This window comes from Taudactylus pleione, unplaced genomic scaffold, assembly GCF_031769625.1.
Source record: "Taudactylus pleione unplaced genomic scaffold, aTauple2 ptg000033l, whole genome shotgun sequence".
NCBI classification, from domain to species: domain Eukaryota; kingdom Metazoa; phylum Chordata; class Amphibia; order Anura; family Myobatrachidae; genus Taudactylus; species Taudactylus pleione.
Genome location: NW_028284435.1, coordinates 689,494 through 712,026, shown reverse-complemented (window position 1 = coordinate 712,026; position 22,533 = coordinate 689,494). Strand labels below are relative to the sequence as shown.

The window sequence follows — 22,533 nt, the reverse complement described above, 5'->3', positions numbered from 1 at the left end:
AAGGCATCTGCTACTTCTGTGGTAGCCAGCCGTATTGTTTGGCTTCGCTCATGGAAGGCAGATGCGGACTTTAAAAAGTCATTGGAGTCTCTGCCTTATTCTGGGGAGATCCTGTTTGCACCAGAATTGGACAAGATTGCCCTCTGCATCTACTATGAAGCCTCGGATGTCATCCTTTCGGTCCTTTCGTCCCCAAGGAAAAGCTAAAGGTCAGTCCTTTCCACGGCAGTCGGCATCCACTAAGGCCTCCAAGCCTAGGACCAAACAGACATGGGCTACTAGACATCCACCTACCATATCTGAGGACAAGCCTTCAGCCTGATGAGGCGGGCCTCTCCCTGGGGGCTCCCAGGGTGGGAGGCCGAGTTCTTCAGTTCGCCCAGTTCTGGCGTCAGACCACCTCAGACGCCTGGGTAAAAAGAAGTGGTTTCCCACGGATACGCCCTCTCATTCCTAAGGCGGCCCCTCCAGCAGTTCTTTTGCACAGGACCTCCATCAGACCCAAGCAAAGCCCTGCTCCTCCAGAAGGCCATTCAGTCCTTACTGCCCTCGGGGGTAATAATTCCGGTCCCCTCATCACAGTAAGGGAAGGGCTATTATTCTTCCCTTTCTACTTCAGGGTCCATAGGGTATCCACAGGATACCTTGGGGTATAGGTGTGACGTCAGTCATCGGGCACCATAGAGTTAAGCTTTCAGCCTCCCAGGATGCACTAGGGTCCCCCTCCTATACCCCGCCCCCGATCCAAGGCACCTCAGTTTAGTTTGGTGCCCGGCCGGAGTCTGGTGCACCTGTTGGAGTGGGGGCTAGAAGAGCCCCTGAAGCTTTTTCTTCATGCAGCTGTGGCTGCACATCTGGATGGACAGCATGGACAGTCAGTCCTGACGTCCATGCTGTCTTCCCTACACCCCCGCCGGTACCAGAACGCCGGTACCGATCCGGGGATGCTGGTGAGCATCTGGGGTCACAGCTAGCGGTGACCCCAGATGTTCCGGACCATGGCCGGATTCAAGGGGGACAGCAGGTAAACAGCGGGGTCCCGCGGTGGGTCCCCGCTGTCACATGGTCCAGAGTCCCCAGGCAGGGGGCTCCCTGGGGACTGGCTGCAGCGTGGAGCCAGGTATTAAACCTGCGCTTCCACTACCCCCTGGGACAGCGGACCGCAGCAGAGCGGTAGCGCTGCGGCGTCCCGGGGGTTAAATGCATGCCAGGGGAGCGCGCCTTCCCTGTCTCACAGCCGGCGCTCTCTGCACACTGCCGACTGGTCCTGTAGCAGCGCTCCTCCCCCAGGCCAGCCTCCTCTCTGCTCCTCGGCGGCCATCTTTCCAACGCATGGTGAACGCTGCTGGAAGCGCTGGACGGAAGCATCGTGGTCTGGGTCCCCCCGCATACCTCTCCACCGATTTGGGTCAGGTCTGTGTATGCTGCGCTGTTTCCTACCAGGCCCTGTGTCTGCGTAGTTGAGTGATCAGCGCTGTTAGTGCAGGAATTGATTTTTCTTTGCATTGTATGTGACTGTGCTAGCGCTGCTGCCTGTAACTTTTCTTCTGTCAGCTTTATTACTGTCCCTGTCCTTTCTGCTAAGCCCTTGCGGTGCGGTGCTGCAGGGTCGTCTCTCGCCTATTTAATATATAATTGGTGAGAGGGGTCACATACTTGGTGCCATCATGTCTGAAAGTGATTTTCCTCTCCGACTACAGTGTGCTACGTGTAAAGTACCGTTAGCGGAGGGGGAGGGTAGCGCGGAGGGCCTCTGCCGGCAGTGTTTGTCTATGGCGCGGCCTATTACGGTTACAGCACCGGTACAGGAGCCGCCCTGGGCTTGTAAGCGCCTGAGCGAAACAACCTTAGTGGGCCAGTTAGCTCCGCAGCCCGCGTTTCCGCCGATGGGTTTGTCCCAGCGGTCAGTGGTGTCGTCACCCATGCAGGGTTTCCCACGACAATTGGTGGTACCCCACAGTCTCCCTATTTCCCCGCTCCCGGTTTCTCAGGAGCCGGCGTGGGTTAACTCCCTGACGAGTTCTGTACAGCACTTGTCGGATGTGTTGCAAGGGGAGTCTGTGATGCGGCCACATAAACGGCCGGTGGCGTCTCTGTCGGCTCCTTATGAGGATGACGAGGGGACGTCTGATGATGGGGAGATTCTGGATCCTTACGATCAGGAACCTCTCCATACTAAGGATGCTGACGCTAAGTCCAAGGTATATATTCCTGGACTTATTCGGGCAGTCTGCACAGCCTTGGTGATTGAGGACGAAGTTCCCCCAGCGGCTAAATCCAAGTATGCCTTTTTTAAAGATGTGAAAGGCGATGCCACAGTCTTTCCTCTTTCGGGTCAGTTAGTGGACCATTTAGAGGAGGCGTGGAAACAGCCTGGCAAAAGATACCAGCCGCAGAGGCGCCTGGCAGTGGCTTATCCGTTCGCGGATAATTATTTTGCTAAGTGGGAATCCCCTCCACAGGTGGATTCTCACGTGATCCGTCTTGTCCGTAGTGCCACATTGCCGATGCCATCCATGTCCTCCCTTAAGGATGCTACGGACCGCAAGGTGGAGATCTGCCTGAAGTCCGCTTATTCCCTTGCGGGGGGGGGGGGCAGCACGGCCGGCTATGGCCATTTGCTGGGTTGCCAGAGCGATGGAGCGCTGGGCGGATTCATTAGAGGCGTCTTTTGATTCCCACTGTCCGGCCGAACAGGCGGAGTTGATTGGTAATCTCAGTGATTCGGCCACTTATATCAAAGAGGCGGCCTTAGACATTAGTACTCTGGTGTCTAGAATTTCTTCAGCAACGGTGGCTGCTCGTCGCACCTTGTGGCTGCGATCCTGGAAGGCGGACGCAGATTCCAAAAAGGGTTTGGAGGCGTTGCCGTTTACCGGAGAAGTTCTCTTCGGTCTGGATCTGGACAAGATTGTGGCCATGCTGGCAGCAGCCAAATCGGCTTGTCTCCCGTCGGCCGTTGCTCCTTCTGGTTCTGGACCATCGTCCTTTCGGTCTTATTGGGCCCAGGGCAGGCCCAAACCACAGTCTTTTCCTCGACAGGCTGGCCCTAAGAAATCGGCCAAGCCCCGGAAGCAGGCATGGAGTACCAGACGTCCGGCCCCCAAGCCAGATGACAAGCCTGCGGCCTGACGGTCCGGGCCTCCCTTTGGGGGATCCCAAAGTGGGAGGCCGCCTGCTGCAGTTCGCCCAGTGTTGCTCGGTCACTACGACAAACACGGGTTCTCGAGGTGGTCTCCCACGGGTATGCCCTCTCTTTCCGGCACAGACCCCCAGCTCGATTCTTCACCACGGGTCTACCATCAGACCGGAACAAGGCTACGAAGCTGTGAAAGGTATTGCACACTATGCTGCAGGCTGGAGTTATAGTGCCTGTTCCATTCTCCCAGAGGGGCCAGGGTTTCTATTCAAATCTTTTTTTGGTACAGAAACCCAATGGGTCGTATCGTCCGATTCTCAACCTCAAGGCTCTCAACAAGTCTTTGCGGGTACCGAAGTTTCGGATGGAGACCCTACAGTCCATCATTCTGGCGCTGGAACCTGGGTACTACATGGTGTCATTGGACATACAGGACGCTTACCTGCATGTCCCTATTCTTTTGCGCCATCAACAGTTCCTCAGGTTTGCAATCCGCAGCGACCGCTTCCAGTTTCGGGCGTTACCTTTTGGCCTAGCGACAGCACCACGTGTGTTCACCATGGTGATGGCGGTCATGGCGGCTTCTCTGCGGCTGCAGGGAGTCCGCATGTTGCCGTACTTGGACGACCTTTTATTGGTGGCAGGATCTCCAGAGCTCCTTCTACGCCACTTGGACCTGACCATTGCGCTACTGCAACGGTACGGCTGGCTAATCAACTGGCAGAAGTCCACTCTAATCACGTCTCGGCGGATTCTGCACCTCGGAGCCTTATTGGACTCGGGACAGCAAAGGATCTTTGTGACGGGGGAAAAGATCTCTGCTTTACAGTCGAGGGTGCGCAGTTGTCTGCACAGCCGCCGGGTGTCTCTACACTCGGCGATGAGGTTACTGGGCTCCATGGTGTCGGTGTTCGACATGGTGGAATATGCCCAGTTTCACTCCAGACCTCTGCAGCACCTGATCCTGTCCAAGTGGAACGGGCTGCCTCAGTCTCTGAAGTCCCAGACGATAGTGCTCACCCCGGAGGTTCGCCTGTCCCTTGCCTGGTGGTTACAGACGACCCATCTCAGCAAGGGACGTCCGTTCTGGGTTCCAACTTGGGTCCTGTTGACAACGGACGCCAGTCTTCGGGGCTGGGGAGCAGTTTCGGGTCCACACTTGTTCCAGGGCAGGTGGACGCCAACAGAAGCGAAGCTTCCCATCAATATCTTGGAACTCTGTGCGGTCTTCAATGCTCTCCAGCGGGCACATCGGGTTCTCCAGGGTCGTCCGGTACAGGTCCAGTCGGACAACGCTACCACCGTGGCCTACATAAACAGGCAAGGAGGAACCCGAAGTCGGGCGGCTCTCGTGGAGGTCTCTCGGATCTTGGTATGGGCGGAGCGCAATCTTCCGGCCATATCGGCGGTCTTCATCCCGGGAGTGCTAAATTGGGAGGCAGACTTTCTAAGTCGCCAGGACGTTCATCCGGGGGAATGGTCCCTGCACCCGGATGTTTTTCAACTACTGGTGGACAGATGGGGTCTTCCAGAGATCGACCTCATGGCGTCCCGGCACAACAACAAGTTGCCGGTGTACGGCTCTCGCACAAGAGACGAAGGGGCGTCTCTGGTGGATGCTCTGTCCGTCCGGTGGACGTTCCGGTTCGCATACCTGTTCCCTCCGGTCTCCCTTCTTCCACGGGTAATCCGGAAATTCAAACCGGAAGGAGGGACGCTCCTGTTGATAGCTCCCGCGTGGCCCAGACGGCACTGGTTCTCAGACCTTCAGGGTCTGTCCGTGAACAGTCCTCTGCGGTTGCCGCTACGACCGGACCTTCTGTCACAGGGTCCTTGTCTTCACCCGGACCTGACTCGGCTGTCTTTGACGGCGTGGCTGTTGAGACAGCCATGCTGAGGTCCAGGGGGTTTTTCAGCTCTGTGGTGCGTACCATGTTACGAGCTCGGAAGCCGTCTTCCGCGAGGATATACCATCGCGTGTGGCATACGTTCTTCCAGTGGTGTCGACCGAGAGGTTATGCACCGCGGGAATTTCATCTGTCTCGGATACTCGACTTCCTACAAGCGGGACTAGATCATGGGCTTCGCCTTGCTTCTTTGAAGGTACAGGTTTCGGCCCTGTCTGGTTTCACCGTAGGATTGCTACAATCCCGGATGTGCGCACCTTTATGCAAGGTGTTCTCCGCATTCAGCCGCCCTTTGTTCCTCCTGTGGCGCCTTGGGATTTGGCTGTGGTCCTGAGGGCTCTCCAGGGACCGCCGTTTGAACCACTGGGCTCAGTGGATCTTAAATGGCTAACAGCTAAGACTGTTTTCCTTCTAGCTATTGCTTCGGCCAGACGTGTTTCTGATTTAGGGGCTCTTTCTTGTAAACCCCCTTTCTTGGTTTTTCATGGGAACAGGGCAGTGCTCCGCACTCGGCCCGAGTTTCTTCCCAAAGTTGTTTCCCAGTTTCATGTTAACGAGGAAATCGTTGTTCCGGCCTTTAACTCACCTGGTCTTTCAGTGGGTGAGGCCTCTTTGGATGTCGTGCGGGCCTTAAGGACTTATGTTGACCGCACTTCTTCGTTTAGGAAGTCGGACGCCTTGTTTGTCCTCTATGGCTTCCGTAAAAAGGGTTGGCCTGCTTCAAAGCAAACTTTGGCGGCCTGGATCCGTATGGCTATTTCTGAAGCTTATCTTCATGAAGGCCTGCCGGTTCCTCCTTCTGTGAAGGCTCATTCCACTAGGTCTGTGGGTCCTTCGTGGGCAGCTCGATGTTGTGCCTCTGCAGTCCAGATCTGCAAGGCTGCTGCGTGGTCCTCTGTCCATACCTTCGTGAGGTATTACAGGTTTGACACCTTCGCCTCTCAGGATGCTTCCTTCGGGCGGCGGATTCTCCTTTCTGCACAGGAGCGTCCCCACCCTTAAAGGATACTGCTTTGGGACATCCCCAAGGTATCCTGTGGATACCCTATGGACCCTGAAGTAGAAAATATGAGATATGGTAAGAACTTACCCTTGTTTTCTCTATTTCTACGAAGTCCATAGGGTTCCACAGGACTCCCGCCCTGTCGCACCTGTGCTGCAGATGGGCTTTGCTCTGGGCACCGGTTTTTCCATCTCCCTCTGGTGAGAATGTGATTCTTGTGTGTGTCCAGATCTTTTTTCTCTCTCTTCCTTCTCCTCCTCCGGCCTATGGCTTGGTAACTAACTGAGGTGCCTTGGCTCGGGGGCGGGGTATAGGAGGGGGACCCTAGTGCATCCTGGGAGGCTGAAAGCTTAACTCTATGGTGCCCGATGACTGACGTCACACCTATACCCCAGGGTATCCTGTGGAACCCTATGGACTTCGTAGAAATAGAGATAACAAGGGTAAGTTCTTACCATATCTCATATTTTTCTTGGTTCAGAAGCTCAACAGGTCTCATCGGCCTATCCTAAACTTCAAGTCACAGGTTTCGTATGGAAACCCTACACTCTATTGTCCTGGCTATGGAGCCTTTATGGTGTCTCTGGACATTCAGGACTGATACCTACATGTACCTATAGCGCCTTCTCATCAGCAGTATCTCCAGTTTGCTGTCCTACAGCAACATTACCAATTTCAAGCACTGCCTTTTGGGCTTTCTACAGCTCCTCAGGTCTTTACCAAAGAATGGTACATCTGGGAGCCTTCCTGGACTCTTAAGAGAATCTTCCTGACAGCAGACAAAATCTCTGTATTACAGCACCGAGTGTGCAGGTTACTTCAGTCGCCGAGTGTCAATTCACTCTGCAATGCAGACATTGGGATCCATGGTGTCCATCTACGACATGGTGGAGTTCGCTCAGTTTCACTCCAGGCCCCTGCAACACCTGATCCTCTCCATGTGGAATGGGCTGACCCATCTGCGCAGATCCCAGACGATGGGCCTCCGGAGGTTTCCCTGTTCCTATCCTGGTGGCTACAGACGTCCCATTTAAACAAGGGTCGCCACTTTTGGATCCCGGACTTGGTACTCCTCACCATGGATGCAAGTCTCCATGGGTGGGGCGCAGTGACCGGCCAGGGCGCTTCCAATCAACGTCCTGGAACTCAGAGCCATTTACAAAGCCCTCACTCTGGCTCAGGATATTCTTCAGGGAAGGCTAGTACAACTATAGTCCGACAATGCCACGGCAGTGGCCTACCTCAATCACCAAGGAGGCACTCGAAGTTTGTCAGCAATGGCAGGTGTCCTGCATTTTCACATGGGTCGAACTCCATCTCCCTGCCATCTCCGCAGTGTTCATCCCGGGGATTGTTAATTGGGAGGCGGATTTCTGCAGACGTCACAACGTGCATGCAGGGGAGTGGTCTCTCAATCCAGAAGTCTTTCAGCTTCTGGTGGACAAATGAGGTCTACTGGACATGGGCCTCATGGCCTCATGACACAACCACAAGCTTCCAGTGTACAGCGCCAGGACGAAGGACCACGACGCAGCCTTCGTGGATGCATTATCTGTGAGGTGGACCTTCCATTTGGCGTACCTCTTTCCTCCAGTCTCCCTTATGCCACGGGTTCTTCAGAAGTTCAAGCAAGAGGGGGACACGGTCCTGTTGGTAGCTCCGCCTTGGCCCTGACGCCATTGGTACTCCGATCTTCAAAGTCTCTCCATAGACGTTCCTCTACGACCAGACCTGTTGTCTCAGGGTCCCTGTCTACATCTGGACCTGGCCCTTCTGTCTTTAAATACTTGGCTTTTGAGACATCCCGTGCTAAGGTCTAAAGGGTTTTCTAGCTCTGTGGTCCAGACCATGCTCAGAGCGAATAAACCGGCCTCTGCCAGGATCATCACCGGGTGTGGCGTACATATTTCCAGTTGTGCTTCTAGAAACTATGACCCTAAGATTTTTAGGGTTGCCTTTCTTCAAGCTGGATTGGATCTCGGACTCCGCCTAGCCTCTCTGCTCTGTCCATCTGGTTCCTGCGCAGAATTGCTCCTCTACCGGCTATTCTCACCTTCCTGCAAGGTGTTCTACATATACAACCTCCCTTTGTCCCTCCTGTGGCTCTGTGGTTCTCCACGTACTTCAGGAACCTCCATTTGAACCCCTAGATTCAGTAGATATCAAATGGCTCACTGCGCTCTGTGGGTCTTCTGTCCCCACCGTTCTTGGGTTCAATGCCTTTGATACATTTGCATCTCAGGATGCTTCCTTCGGGCGCTAGGTTCTACCCTCTCAGCTCAGGAGTATCCTCGCTCTTGAACAATTGCTTTGGGACATTCCCATTGTCTCCCTGTGGAGCCCTATGGACCCTGAAAAAGAAAAGGAGAGTTATGATAAAACTTACCCTTGTTAACTCTTTCTTCGAAGTCCATACGGTCCACAAGGCACCCTCCCTTACGCGCCTGGCTTCTATGGGTTTCTTCTCCTGGTCACTTGTTTCCTTCTCTGTGTGAGAGTGTGATTCTTCAGTACCAGTCTTCCTCCTATTCTGCTCCTGCCTCGGGCTTGTTAACAAAACTGAGTTGCGTTTAGGCTGGGGCCGGGGTATAGGAGGAAGCATCGGATCACCCTGGGATAGAAAAAAAGCTTTGATGTTGGTGTCCGGTCCTCCAAGTGCCACCTACACCCCATTGTCTCCCTGTGGACAATATGGACTTCGAAGAAAGAGTTAAGGGTAAGTTTTACCATAACGCTCCTTATTTACCAGAAGTTTTACAATGCTGAGAACAAGTGGCACTCCTACTCAGTATTTTTGATGTGCAGTACTGTGCAAAAGTTTTAGGCAGGTGTGGAAAAAATGATGTAAATTAAGAATGCTTTCAAAAATAGTGTTAATAGTTTTATTTTTATCAATTAACAAAATGCAAAGTGAATGAACACTTTGCATGAAGAGAAATCTAAATCAAAAAAATATTTGGTGTGACCAACTGGCAGGGAAGTTGTTCGAAACATCTTGGAGAACTAACCACAGATCTTCTGTGGATGTAGCCTTGCTCAAATCCTGCTGTTTCTTCATGTAATCCCAGACAGACTCAATGTTGAGATCAGGGCTCTCTGGGGGCCATATCATCACTTCAAGGACTCCTTGTTCCTTACGCTGAAGATTGTTCTTTTTGACATTGGCTCCAAATTTATTTTGCAGCAGGACAACGACCCCAAACATACAGCCAATCAGATAAGTACCTGCCTGTATTTCACAACATTGAGGACAACATTAATCCTGAACAAATCCCCAACTCAATTTGCTGAAATGCAGACCCAAACTTGCAAGGAACCTCCACCATGCTTCACTGTTGCTTGCAGACGCTCATTATTGTAGCACTCTCCAGCCCTTCGGTGAACAAACTGCCTTCTGTTACAGCCAAATATTTCAAATCAGCCCAGAGCACCTGCTGCCATATGTTTTTGTGCATGGTTGAGTCGCATGACCTTGTTTCCATGTTGAAGGTATGGCTTTTGGCCATAATTATTCCATTAAGAACACTTCTGGCCATTCTCCGAACAGTAGATGGGTGTACCTGGTTCCCACTGGTTTCTGACAGTTCTGAGGGCTGGAGAGCGGTGCAACAGTGACGCATGATGGTAGTTCCTTGCAAGTTTGGGGCTACATTTCAGAAAATGGAGCTGGGGATTTAGGCCCTGATTCAGAGCCGGACACTCTGACCAGAGCGCTCGCTCTGAATCAGGGCCCACCTCCATAATTATGGAGCGTCCTCCTGGACGCTCGTATAGCTGTGGGTCACCACCCACAGCCTATACGAGCGTGCAGGTTGATGGTCGCGACCATCGCCACTGCGAGCCGGAGCCTGCGGTTGAGTTTCTCAACCGCAAGGCCCGGAGTGATTTTGGCTCTATCAGAGCCAAAATCACTCCCACTGACATCACTAGTGATCTCAGTGGGCCGGCTTCTGACGGTAGGCGTTCCCTTGGGAACGCCCCCGTCTGGGAGGCACGCCCACCAAAGGGGGCGTGCTGTCAATCAACATCGACAGCACGCCCCCTTTGATCAGACACAACGAGCGAAGGAAAGTCCTTCGCTCGTCGCGTCTGGCGCATGCGCACGACAGAGCTCCCTCGGTCGTGCGCATGCTCAGTGCACACCATCGACCCACTTGCGAGCGGACAGCCGCTCGCGAGTGGGTCTGAATCAGGCCCTTAGTCAGGATTAATGGTGTCCTGAAATGCTGAGCAATACAGGCAGGTACTTATCTGATTGTCCTGCTGCTAAATAAATTTGGAGCCAATGACCCCAAACATACAGCCAATGTCATTAAGAACTATCTTCAGCATAAAGAAGAACAAGTAGTCCTGGAATTGATGATATGACCCTCACAGAGCCCTAATCTCAACAACGTCAAGTTTGTCTGGGATTACATGAAGAGACAGAAGGATTTGATCAAGCCTACATCCACAGAAGATCTGTGGTTAGTATTCCAAGATGTTTGGAACAACCTCTCTGCTGAGTTCCTTCAAAAACTGTGCAAGTGTACCTAGAAGTATTTATGCTGTTTTGAAGGCAAAGGGTGGTCACACCAAATTTCGATTTAGATTTCTCTTCTGTTCATTCACTTTGCATTTTGTTAATTGATAAAAACAAACTATTAACACTTCTATTTTTGAAAGCACTCTTTGCAGCATTTTTTACACACTTGCCTAAAACTTGCACAGTACTGTACATTCTGAAAACGAGTCGGACTCGTCATTAGTATGTGTTATAGTAGAGGCTGGTACATTGCTTATGCTGGTATATGCAAACTTAACAGTAAAACAAATTGCATATAATGCTTTTGCAAGTTAAACAGCTGTTTACTACAGCAATTAATACATGAATATTTTATATATTTACAAATCCTATTTTGCTGATTTTAACATTTAATTTTCTTACAGCCTCTTTGTTTTATCCAATGAGACTGTTAACATTTGGAGTCACTTGTTTGGTTTCCTGCTCTTCTTCATTCTGGGGGTTTACGACATGATGTCCGTTTTGCCATCGGCAAATGCTTCCAGGGAAGATTTTGTTATATGTTCCATCTGCCTTTTCTGTTTTCAAGTAAGCACATATACATCTTTTTATCAGTGAATATCTACTGATAAATGTAATAATGTGAAACCAATCAGCCTATCATTTTAACTACATGGGTGTGTTAACTGAAAATGTATTCTTTCCATGTGTATATATTAAGTGCTGGAAGCAGCAGCATAATTGTATCTATTATATCGAGCCGTTGGTAAGAACTATATCATTGGAGTGCCAAAAGTTGTAATTATTATTACATATAGGTACAGTTCTAGGAATCTCTTGTGTTTTTTTTTTTTTTTTTTAGATTATTTTAGCTGAAATACATACAGTAAAATGGCATAGAGCAATTAAAGAATACAGCCTTAATGCAATACAAAGCAATAATGCAACAGCTACTTCACATGTGAAATGTAGAATTTATATTTTGTATAACAAAGGTAAACAATTACATCAATAAAACACTTATGGAGCATACACACGGTCAGATTTTTCTTCAGATCTGAACTATAACGATTTAAGAAATCGTTCAATCGTTCATATCTGAAGGAAAATCTGACATATCTGTCAGATGAACGATTTGAACGATGCGCGTTCCCGATGGTCAGATAACGATATCTGACATCTGATGTGTTTGCAGTCAGACTTGGACGATTCCATTAATTTTAATGCAGTCAAAAATCGTTCAATTCTTTGGTAAAATCGTTCAAATCGTTCATCTGTCAGATCTGACAAATCTGACCGTGTGTATGCTCCATTACTTAGGACAACCAGCTAAGCAAGCTTGAAAGATCTCTATTGAGTGGCTAATTGAAGTGTTGTACCAGCTGTTCTACTTTGTAATAAATAGTTTTCATTTCTAAACAACTCTGCATATCTTCAGCTGAATGAACTGAAGTATTTAGGTGAACAAGTGTTTGGAAGTAGTCTGTAAAGCTTTCTGGATTTACAGGGGTATTCAATATGGGAGCGAAAACTCAGTTTTTGCGTTAATATCGCGCCTATGATGTCATTATCGCAGGTTTTAGTTTTACACCGTATTCAATTTGAAAGACTTTTCGCAGGTTCGAAAAGTCTTTGATAAAAAACGGGGATAACTTTTCACCATTGAATAGGTGTCAAAAAAAAGTGCAGAATTGGGGTTTAAGGGTGCAGGCTTAAAAAAAATAGCCTGCACCCCTGGGAATGACATTTAAAAAAGATCTGTGTCAAAAAAAAGTTTAAAAAAAAAAAAAATGACACCCCAAAAAATTAATTTAAAAATTGGGGTGAAAAAAAAAAAAATGGGAAAAAAGGTTCTGGGCTATTCTGCAAGTATGCGGCAGGTGTATTCTAGAATAGATTTATAGCGGCAGGTGCACAATTGCAGAATTTTAAAAAACTTTAGGAACATCAAAATATGCTAGTACCCATTTTCATGTACCCCAAATTTGATGGGACCACTTAAAAAAATGAAAAAAATAACCTAAGTGCCCTTCTGCAACACTTCAATGTCGGGAAAAAACACCTGCTGCGGCTATTTAAATCCCCGACATTTACAGGCTAAATCGGGGGTACCCATAGTGATCCCCCATGTTTTTACAACTTTAGGGGGGTCCTACAATTTTTTTAAGGAACATTTCGTAACTTTACGCAAATCCCACTTCGCAGGCTCCCGTTTTCGTTAGTTTCATATTGAATACGGGGATAAGCGGGCATGCGCCCAATACTTTATCCCAGGTATAAGCTCCGATATGAAATGTAAACTTCGACAGCGAAGTTTACGTTTCATATTGACTGCCCCTCTTAGTCTAATCCTGTTCAACTACATAGACTAAGACAGCCAAGTATTTTAAAAAAGTGTCAGGGTGTCCTGAACTGAGAAACTCTCGGGGTGCAGTGTTTAAGAGAACATTTTATTTCAGAGTGCAGCTGTAATGTTCTAGTTTTATGTAATTACTGTTTTTATTATGTATTTATACGAGCGTCAGTATTTTTTTTTTTTTTAATGTATATTCTTTGTCAAATCTGCCCTGACATAACTATTCTCATTTCTAATAACTATGGGGTGGGGAAGGGTTGTATGGATTTTTCTAAAATTTGGCAAATTGAGATATTACCTTTCCTATTAGCGTTGACAGTGAAATGCTGTGGATCTGGGTAGTGAACTAGAAAATCAACCATTATGATGCATGGTTTGCATAAGCTGCCAGCAAAATAATATCAAATATATATTCTTTATGTAGTATGTGTGTTTGTGTGTATATGTAAATGTGTCGTATATAAAACTGTAAGCAGTGTAGCTATAGGATTACACAGCCCCACATTCATTTTGCTGACTTTAGTGAACAGGCTCTGGTTTTTAAAGCTATTATCCCAATCACGATTTAAATAGTGTTTATTCTAGCAACCTGCACCTGTTAAAACCTGTGCAGCTCCTCTTTCCTGCCTGGGGTGTCGCTCTCTGCTCTGGTGCTTCTAGAACACAAACTGCTGATTCTCAGCAGTTTGCTGCATCAGTTGAGTTTGCTAGAAGCACCAGAGCAGAGAGTGACACCCCAGGCAGGTTAGCGAAACTGCACAGTTGTGACAGGTGCAGGGCGCTAGAATAAAGACTAATTTAAATACTGTTTGTATTAATCACTTGTCTGAAACCGTACTACTGTATGTTACTAGCTATTTTTAAACATTGGACAAAGTACGCTCTTTTATTGAATATAATGAGTTTAATACACTTTTTTTTTTTTTTTTGTATTCGTGTAAGCCTGGGTTACAATGTTTTGTTAATGTCATGTACAGTATTATTTGGACATAAGAACAACATTATTAAAGATATTGGTTTGAGATTTAACTCGGGTACAGTTTGCTCTTGTTGCAAAAAAAAAAAAAAAATGGCATTTGATGTTACTCTCCCTTCTGTGTTGTCCTACTGGGGACATGAACTACCATGTTTGATGCAGGAGATTGGGCACTTTCAAATTTTACCACCATAATGCTGAAACATACCTCATCTATAGCCTGTAAGAATAGCCATTTTTATAGACTACATGCCTGAGCAGGGTGCACTTTAAACCGCTTTTTCCTTTCTTTTGCCCCCACCCTCTTGCACGCTCGTCCATCCTCTTTCTTCCGCACACCGTACACACTACACTATCCCAACCCAGCTCCAGCACACAGTCTTGGCAGCCGCCTGCAGGCAGAGTGAAAAATAAAAAAAAAATCCCTCCCGCAGGAGTGCCTGCAAAAAACCCTGCAACCAATCGGTTTTTTTTTAATTGGCCACCGTGGGTATTGGGAGTGAGTATACCCACGGTAATATAAATTTGGCCACAAGGTCCGTGCAATTTTTTTGAGGGCAAAAATTCGTGGCCAATTGGATATGCCCCAAGTGTCTAGGACACTAAGCAACTTTTATAGTCAGCTACAATGCAAGATGTCTAGATGCTAAAATCAGGCAAAAGTATGAAAGACTGGGAATCTCTACCCATGGTGTATGAGGACACATTTGTAGCTAACACTGTATTAAAAACCTTAATAATCACAGTGTTAAAAATATATATCAAAAGCTTTTCTTTTTTTTTAATGAAAATTTTAACTATGAATAGGTGTAATTTACATCTTTTTAATGCATTTGTATTCTCTTTGCAAACTGCCCCTTTGCATTTTCATGTTTTGTTGCCTCACAATCTGGAATTAAAATGGATTGTTTGAAGCTGTGCAACATTTCATTCACAGAACAGGCCTACAACTGTGAAGTGGTGGTTTTTTCGTTTTTTTTTTTTAATATTGTGAATCAAACAACATTTAGGACAACATAACAGAAAACTTCAGTGTGTATAACTATTCACCCCCCTAAAGTCAGTACTTTGTCGAGCCACCTTTTACAATTACAGCTGCAAGTCGCTTTGGATAAGTCTATGAGCTTGCCACATCTTGCCCATTCCTCAAGGCAAAACTGCTCCAGCTCCTTCATGTTGGATGGTTTCCTCTTGTGAACAGCAATCTTCAAGTCTGACCACAGATTCTCAATTGGATTGAGATCTGGGCTTTGACTAGACCAGGCCTGGCCAACCTGTGACTCTCCAGCTGTTTTGTGAAACTACAAGTCCCAGCATGCCCTTCCACAGTTTTAACATTTCCTAATAGCAAAACCGTGGCAGGGCATGCTGGGACTTGTAGTTTCACAACAGCTGGAGAGCCTCAGGTGGCCAGGCCTGGACTACACCGGTCCAACACATTTAAATGTTTCCCCTTAAACCACTCGAGTGTTGCTTTAGCAGTATGCTTCGGGTCATTGTCCTGCTGGAAGGTGAATCTCCGTCTCAAATCACAGGCAGACTGAAACAGGTTTTGCTCAAGAATATCCCTGTATTTAGCACCGTTCATCTTTCCCTCGACTCGAATCAGTTTCCCAGTCCCTGCTGCTGAAAAACATCCCCACAGCATGATGCTGCCACCACCATGTTTCACTGTGGGGATGGTGTTCTTGGGGTGATAAGATGTGTTGGGTTTGCGCCAGACATAGCGTTTTCCTTGGTGGCCGAAAAGTTAAATTTTAGTCTCATCTGACCAGAGCACCTTCCTCCATACATTTGGGGAGTCGCCCACATGCCTTTTGGCAAACTCAAATCGTGTCATCTTATTTGTATCACTAATGCTGGGCATACATGGCAAGATAAAATGTCTGACAGACAGACATTTTATCTGGCCGGCTGCCAGCCGCAGATATCCGCGGCATACACTGTGAGAGAAATCTCAGTGTATAGCCCGACATCTGCGCTCCGCCCCCGGGGGAGGAGACATTTCGACAGACACAGGAAATGTCTGTCTGTCGACCGCGCTGGGCATACACTGCCCGATGCGGCCGACAGTTACCGGGTAAATATCGCATCGGACGGGCATGCTGGACAATCCAGCATGCCCGACCGAGCAATATTTAACCCTCGGTCGCCCCCCCCCCCCACGCTACAATTATCGCGGCGATCCGCCAATATCGGGCGGACCGTCCCGATAATTGCAGCGTGCATGGCCAGCATAAGTAATGGCTTTTTTCTGGCCACTCTTCCATAAAGCCCAGCTCTGAGGAGTGTACTTCTTATTGTGGTCACATACACAGATGCACCAGTCTCTGCTGTAGAACTCTGCAGCTCCTTCAGGGTTACCTTTTGGTCTCTGTGCTGCCTCTCTGATTAATGCCCTCCTTGCCCGGTCTGTGAGTTTTGGTGAGCGGGCCCTCTCTTGGCAGGTTTGTTGTGGTATCATGTTCTTTCCATTTGATGATGGATTTGATGGTGCTCCGGGGGATCAGCACAGATTTGGTTATTTTATTTATTTTTTATACCCCAACCCAGAATTGTACTTCTCAACAACTTTGTCCCTGACTTGTTTGGAGCGCTCCTTGGTCTTCATGCCTCTTGCTCAGTGGTGTTGCAGCCTCTGGGGCCTTTCAGAAAAGGTGTATTTATACTGACAGATCATGTGACACTTAGATTTCACACAGGTGGACTTCATTTCACTAATTTATGTGACTTCTGAAGGTAATTGGTTGCACCAGAACTTTTGAGGGGTTTCATAACAAAGGGGGTGATTACATATGCACATGCCAATTTTCAGAATTTTATTTAAAAAGATTCTTTTTTATATATTTTTTTTCTCATTTCACTTCACCAAATTAGACATTGTACAGATCCATCACATAAAATTCAAATAAAAAAAATAAATAAATTACAGGTTGTAATGTAACAAAAAAGGTAAAAAGCCAAGGGGGTGAATACTTTTGCAAGACACTGAAGTAAATAGTCACAAGCTAACTTGCAGAACAACAGTGTATGCCATCACTGCCATTCAGAAAAGGTTTACTACTTGCTGCAGGAGAATTGTGAATCTTATTGTTACTGACCAGAAATGTATTAATTATTTGGATGTGGCTTTGCATGGTTGTGATCTACACTTCCTTTAAAACTTGTTTGTGCATAAAGAATTGAACATTTTTAGAGTACACAGTAAATAATCTGTCTAATGCAGTGGTATCAACTATGAGATCCCGTTCTGTTTTTATGTTAACAATACAGTACATTAAGCAGAGGCATGCAGGAGCCAGAAAGCATGTTATTCTGTACAGCAATATACACCATTTCTCTCAGCCCATACATAATATATAGTAATATAATAAGAATGATGTGTCTGTTGGCGCAAAAACTATTGAACAGATTTTCATGAAAACTGCATCATTTTGTAATGGAAACTCCTAGACATAACCTGCACTTTTGTTTCATCTCGATCTGCGAAGTTAAAGCTAAGCAATAACAAAAACAATATAGAAGTGGTGCTTTCCTGGTGCGCACTATAGCAGCCTATGAGCAACAAAAGAAGTGAGACCATACCTTTAGTCCCTAACAAACATGTACATAAAAAGATTCAATTGTATACAATGGCGCACAAGAAAAACATTGACCACACTTTCCTTCGGTTCTTTATGGAGGGTTCTTCCTCCTCAATCTCTGTTGTAATAGGTGTGTGTGTGTGTGTGTGTGTGTGTGTGTGTGTGTATGTGCCTGCGTGTGGAGATATATATACGCATATATACAAACACAACATCATATCCTTGTGATAAGCAATCATTGTTCAAAGCTGTATTACACAAAGTGGGGCAAGTGAAGGCAATGATCAGTGAGTGTAATGTAAGGGGGATTCCTCAGGAAACTCTCAAAGTGGATAGATAGGCATATCAAATGGGTCTTGCCTTAACTGGTACCATCACCATCAGTATAGGTTAATGGGGGATTCGCCCTTAACAATGCACTTAAACTCAAATGTAAAAGCAGGCACATCTGGTGGGTATTTTTCTCCTGATCGAGATCGGACTCCCTGTCTTCCTTTTTGATAAAGATGCACCCCTTCAGCATGGGTATTCACATCAACCGTAAAGAAAAAGATAAATGCCAAAGGAGTTCATAAATAGAAATCCTTTTATTCTAAAATCAATAAAACAGTCCAAAACTAAGGAGGGTTTCATACCAGAGCAGATTGGCAAGGAGGATTCAGTGATGTAAGAAATATGGGTCCGGTTGATACAAACTCCCTCCTGCCTTTCTCAGTATAGTCTCCTATCCAGGGTGAACTGTCCCCACCAATGCGTTTCTAGCCAGTGATGGACCTTGAATAAGATCCAACATGCTATAACAGCATTGTGGTGCTGGCATGACGCTGCCAACAGTGACATTGTCAACAATGTCTTTGTTGACATATTTGAATTTCATAGATACAGGGGTGGACCTAGCAGCGATTCAGCCTGCTGCAATGGAGAGGCCATGATGCAGGCCACGAGGGAGAATGCGGTCCGTAGGAGGTTCACAGGGTCCTCCCCTCATCTCTCCCGAGACCTCAGATTTTCTGATCTGTGTCTACCTTCTCTCTGAGGCCACAGCGATCCTGATGCCCTTGCTTGTTAGAGGCGTGCTCTGCACTACCTCTGCATTACTTACTGTCATACTGTTGCCGGGCACTAAGTTCTGAGCAGGTTGCTGGAGGCGCAACCTCTGCCATGCGCTACTGCGCATGCCCATTTTCCTGCCGCATTTTGTTTCATGATCCCCTGAGCTACTCCATGTAATGGAGAGTCCTATGAGACCCTAATTAGCACTGTTACAGACTATCTAAAGTACCCATCATTGCTCGGGTTTAAATCTTCGTTATTAATTTTTTATTATGTGATGTCCAAATCCATCCAGTGGAACGCCCAGAACATGCTCCATGGGTCAAGGTTCTGCTCCGGCGCACTCCGCCGTGAGGTCCGACCGGGACCCTAAACCCCCCTAAAACCCATCCAGGATCTAACTGGACCACCTCGCGTTGGTTTCATCCCAGTCGGTGCTGTGGTGTCCGAATGCATAACCGACAGACATACAAACGAAGATCTATAACTCTCCATCTATATCTATCTCATGCGCACGGCATCTATTCACAGAAAGGAGAAAAGGGGGCGCTTCTTAAAGACATGCCCTTCTTAGGCCGCGCACTCGCTAAAGTTCACTTTTTACGGTCTGGCACCCTGTGCAGAGTCTCCCATATCCAAAATGCTTGGGACCAGAAGTATTTTGGAATATTAGCATACCAGAATGAGATCTTGGTGAATGGGACACAAATCTAAACACAGAATGCTATTTTGTTTCATATACATTTTAGACACATAGCCTGAAGGTAATTTTATACAATATTTTTAATAATTTTGTATACATACATACATGAAATTTATTTTTCTTACACACATCAAGAAGATGTTATACAATATTTTTAGTTTTGTGCATTAATGTTTGTTTTCATTGAACAATCAAGAAGCAAAGGTGACGCTATCTCAGTCCCGTTCAAAAAATTCCATATATCGGTATATTCCATATTTCAGAATATTTAAATATGGGAGACTCATACTGTATAGTGTTCACTCTAGGAATTATTTAGGGCAGGATGCTGATCACCGAGAATGACGCTTGTTAATTTTGAAGGACATTTTACCTGCGCGTGATAAAGGTGCGCTCCCCCCAAAAAAGGAACATAGCCTCACGGCATGCCACCATTTCTTTCATTCTGGGGGCGTGCCCAGCATTTGACCAACCTACATTCAATGCCCCTCAGACCACCAAATCCAGCTTTACCAATATTTAATTCCTTAACTACAGTACCTTGCATGATCTGATATGTACAGTCGTAAACCATATAATTTGGAATTTGAGTAAGGTTGGTCACTGATGTGGTATGCAATGACACTGCCCAATAGTGACTATATAAACTTTGTGAACACTCTAAACCTGTCGGACACATATTATACAATAAATGTTCTCATGACAAATAAACTAGAAGTAGTAACATGCACCACTACCTGCTCATGGTGGTCATTGTTGTTGTTGACTGTTTACTCTCCTTGGTCCTAATGGAGGGCTGTGGGGTTGTTGTGATCCCTCTGGGGAGCTGTTGTCACTTCTGTCCTTTCCTGGTCCATGCAGGGGCAGGGCAGAGGAGATAAGAATTTGAAGAGATGATGGGCTTTAGAGCAGGTGATGGTGTCGAAGCTGGATAATTGGCTGAGACAAGATCAGTTTAAAATAGGATCGCAGCGACGCCATCTTGCGACTGGCCGCAAGACGCCATCTTGGAAATGAGATCGCAAGACGCCATTTTGTGAATGGCCGCCCAAGCACCATTTTAGATAAACTCACACTTTAGTACATGTGGCGATATTACTATTAGCATCATGCGATTGCATCTTTCACCATTTCTCATACACACATTAATATGCACAATTGCGCTGTTAACTAGTCGCATATTAGCGAATGCATAAGATCCTGTATGAAAACGCTGAATATTAGCTTCATGCACACGCATCTGCCCCAAGTTAACTAGCGTCTTTACATCAAACCCCACATACTCACACATTACATATTCACATACAAGTTTTCATAAGCTTTTAGGTATAAGATTCAAGTATGCACATTTATTATAATTGCTAGGAAATAAAGATTATTTCGTAACTAAGGTTTTATACGTGATAAGTAAGCCATGTTTGGTATTGTACTGATGCGTACTCTCTCAACAGTATTCCGGTATATATCGATGGAGAGATCGCAACATGCATTCTCAACTTATGGACCGCAGAGACTTCAAGCAACAAAATGTACATTATATGACCAACTGTTAGGATTTGCATGAGGCGGGAAACCAGAGACCACCAGTTGTTAGAGGCTGGACTGTGTCTATTTGAACCAACCTGTTAAATGCGTTGTAACATATGCCCTCTCCTTTAGGACCAATGGTATTAGCAACAAACTTCTCTATTGTGTCTATCTCTGGGGGGTATAAATATGTGTGCTCTGACCCAGGGTTCCTAGTCTTCGTGCTGAATGCTGATTGACCAGCGGTTTCTTGCTGATGCCTACATCTGGTCCAGAGCGCTGCGTATGTATAATTGTACTTGGGTCTGTATAATTCCTTTGCGCCAAATTGTACTTATAACTAGCGTGTAACTAACTGTACTTTTACTTGAATAATACTTTGTGCTTTGGAACCACAGGTTCTAGGTCTGGAGTCTTTATTTACTGTATAACTGTGTACGCAAAATAGCGTCATCCTTAGAGGTTTGTAGGCAGGATATCTGAAGATATAGGCAGGGGTGTATAGAGGTTCAAAGGCAGTATCGTTAGTAGGGGGCTCGTAGTGAAGTCACTTACCCACTCACACGGCACATACGGTTATCGATATCTCACCAAAGGGTGGAGTGGCCACATGCAGGGTTTACCTGCAACGGCTCGGTGCTGAGAGATCGCTACATTTTTTCGTGTGAGCCAGGGACGCTGACTAGAATCCAGGGACAAGAGAGGAAAAAGTTTGTTTTCCTTTGTTGATAGAACCTAACATTTAAAGGGGTGCCGCAGTATTGAACATGCGGCTGAGTTTGCGCACAGTAAAGACGCACTTTTGTGTACGCAGCTAAAGATTGTCATACGGTTGTGTGGTAGTCGCATTATTATGTATGCGACTGGTCGCACAATAGCGTATACGTTCTTCCAGTTGTGCTGCCACATGTTTAAACAAAGCCACTGAGTTTACATTATCAATTGTTGCCAATAATTGGGTTAACATGTAGTTTTCTGCGCAGGAAAAGAGTGTGATTGTGAGTATTTGTTTAGGGTGTAACACAGAACCTAAAGGTTAAGGGTATTTTATGACACTTAAGTACTAGGCGCAGGAGTTGGCTTAGCTCGGTAAGTAGCTTACCGTTCTATACACATCAGCAGGTGTACATGTTGTCTTTGTTGTAGGGACCGGCTCTCAGTGTGATTGCAGTGTTCAATAACTAGGTTGAGTTATTTGAGCATTGTAGTTGAGCCACACTAGGAAACTTGTGATTGTGAGCTCAGAGATAATAGGTGAGCGGGGGCATCTAGAAATTTCTTCCGTAGGTGAGCGGCGGCATCTAGAAATTTCTTCCGTAGATAAGCGGGGGCATCTGGAAATTTCGTCCGTAGGTAAGTGAGAGTATCTAGACTGTCTTTCACCAATTTAAATCTTTATTGAAAAACTTAAGGTTCTCCCAGGATGAGGGCCAAGCAAAAACGGTAGAGATGTTAAATGATTTGCTGCTGTTGGAAGCGCCACCTGGGTCGGCGCGGCATATTCGATACGGTGCCAATGCAACCAGGTATTGTGATTTATGGTTTAATATGACGAGGAAGAGTGTTAAACCGTTTCCTAGAATTGGTGGTTTTGATAAAGATGTATTGAATAATGTCCGAGACCACATCAGTCTGATGCGCTCTCGAGGTAAAAAGGTAAAATATTATGAATGCTTAAAGTTGTGGCAGCATGAAGGAGATGCGTGGCTTAAAAATGCGCAAGCGACGCAAACTAGCGTTGTGAGCGCATTGCCAGAGAATGCATCCGCAACGCTAAATTG

General features: G+C 46.6%; 1 protein-coding gene across 12 annotated transcripts in view; it reads left to right on the top strand.

The window, feature by feature from the left end:
- Nucleotides 1-22,533, top strand: part of PAQR3 (progestin and adipoQ receptor family member 3) — a 106,334-nt gene that overhangs the window by 7,313 nt on the left and 76,488 nt on the right. For all 12 annotated transcript variants that reach the window (XR_015871384.1, XR_015871386.1, XR_015871387.1 and 9 more), the window contains one exon: nucleotides 10,979-11,141. Coding sequence is in view for 7 of the 12 variants with exons in the window: in XM_088452125.1 (XP_088308251.1) it covers nucleotides 10,979-11,141 (163 nt within the window). In the remaining 5 variants the exon portion in view is untranslated. The remainder of the gene's footprint in view (nucleotides 1-10,978; nucleotides 11,142-22,533) is intronic.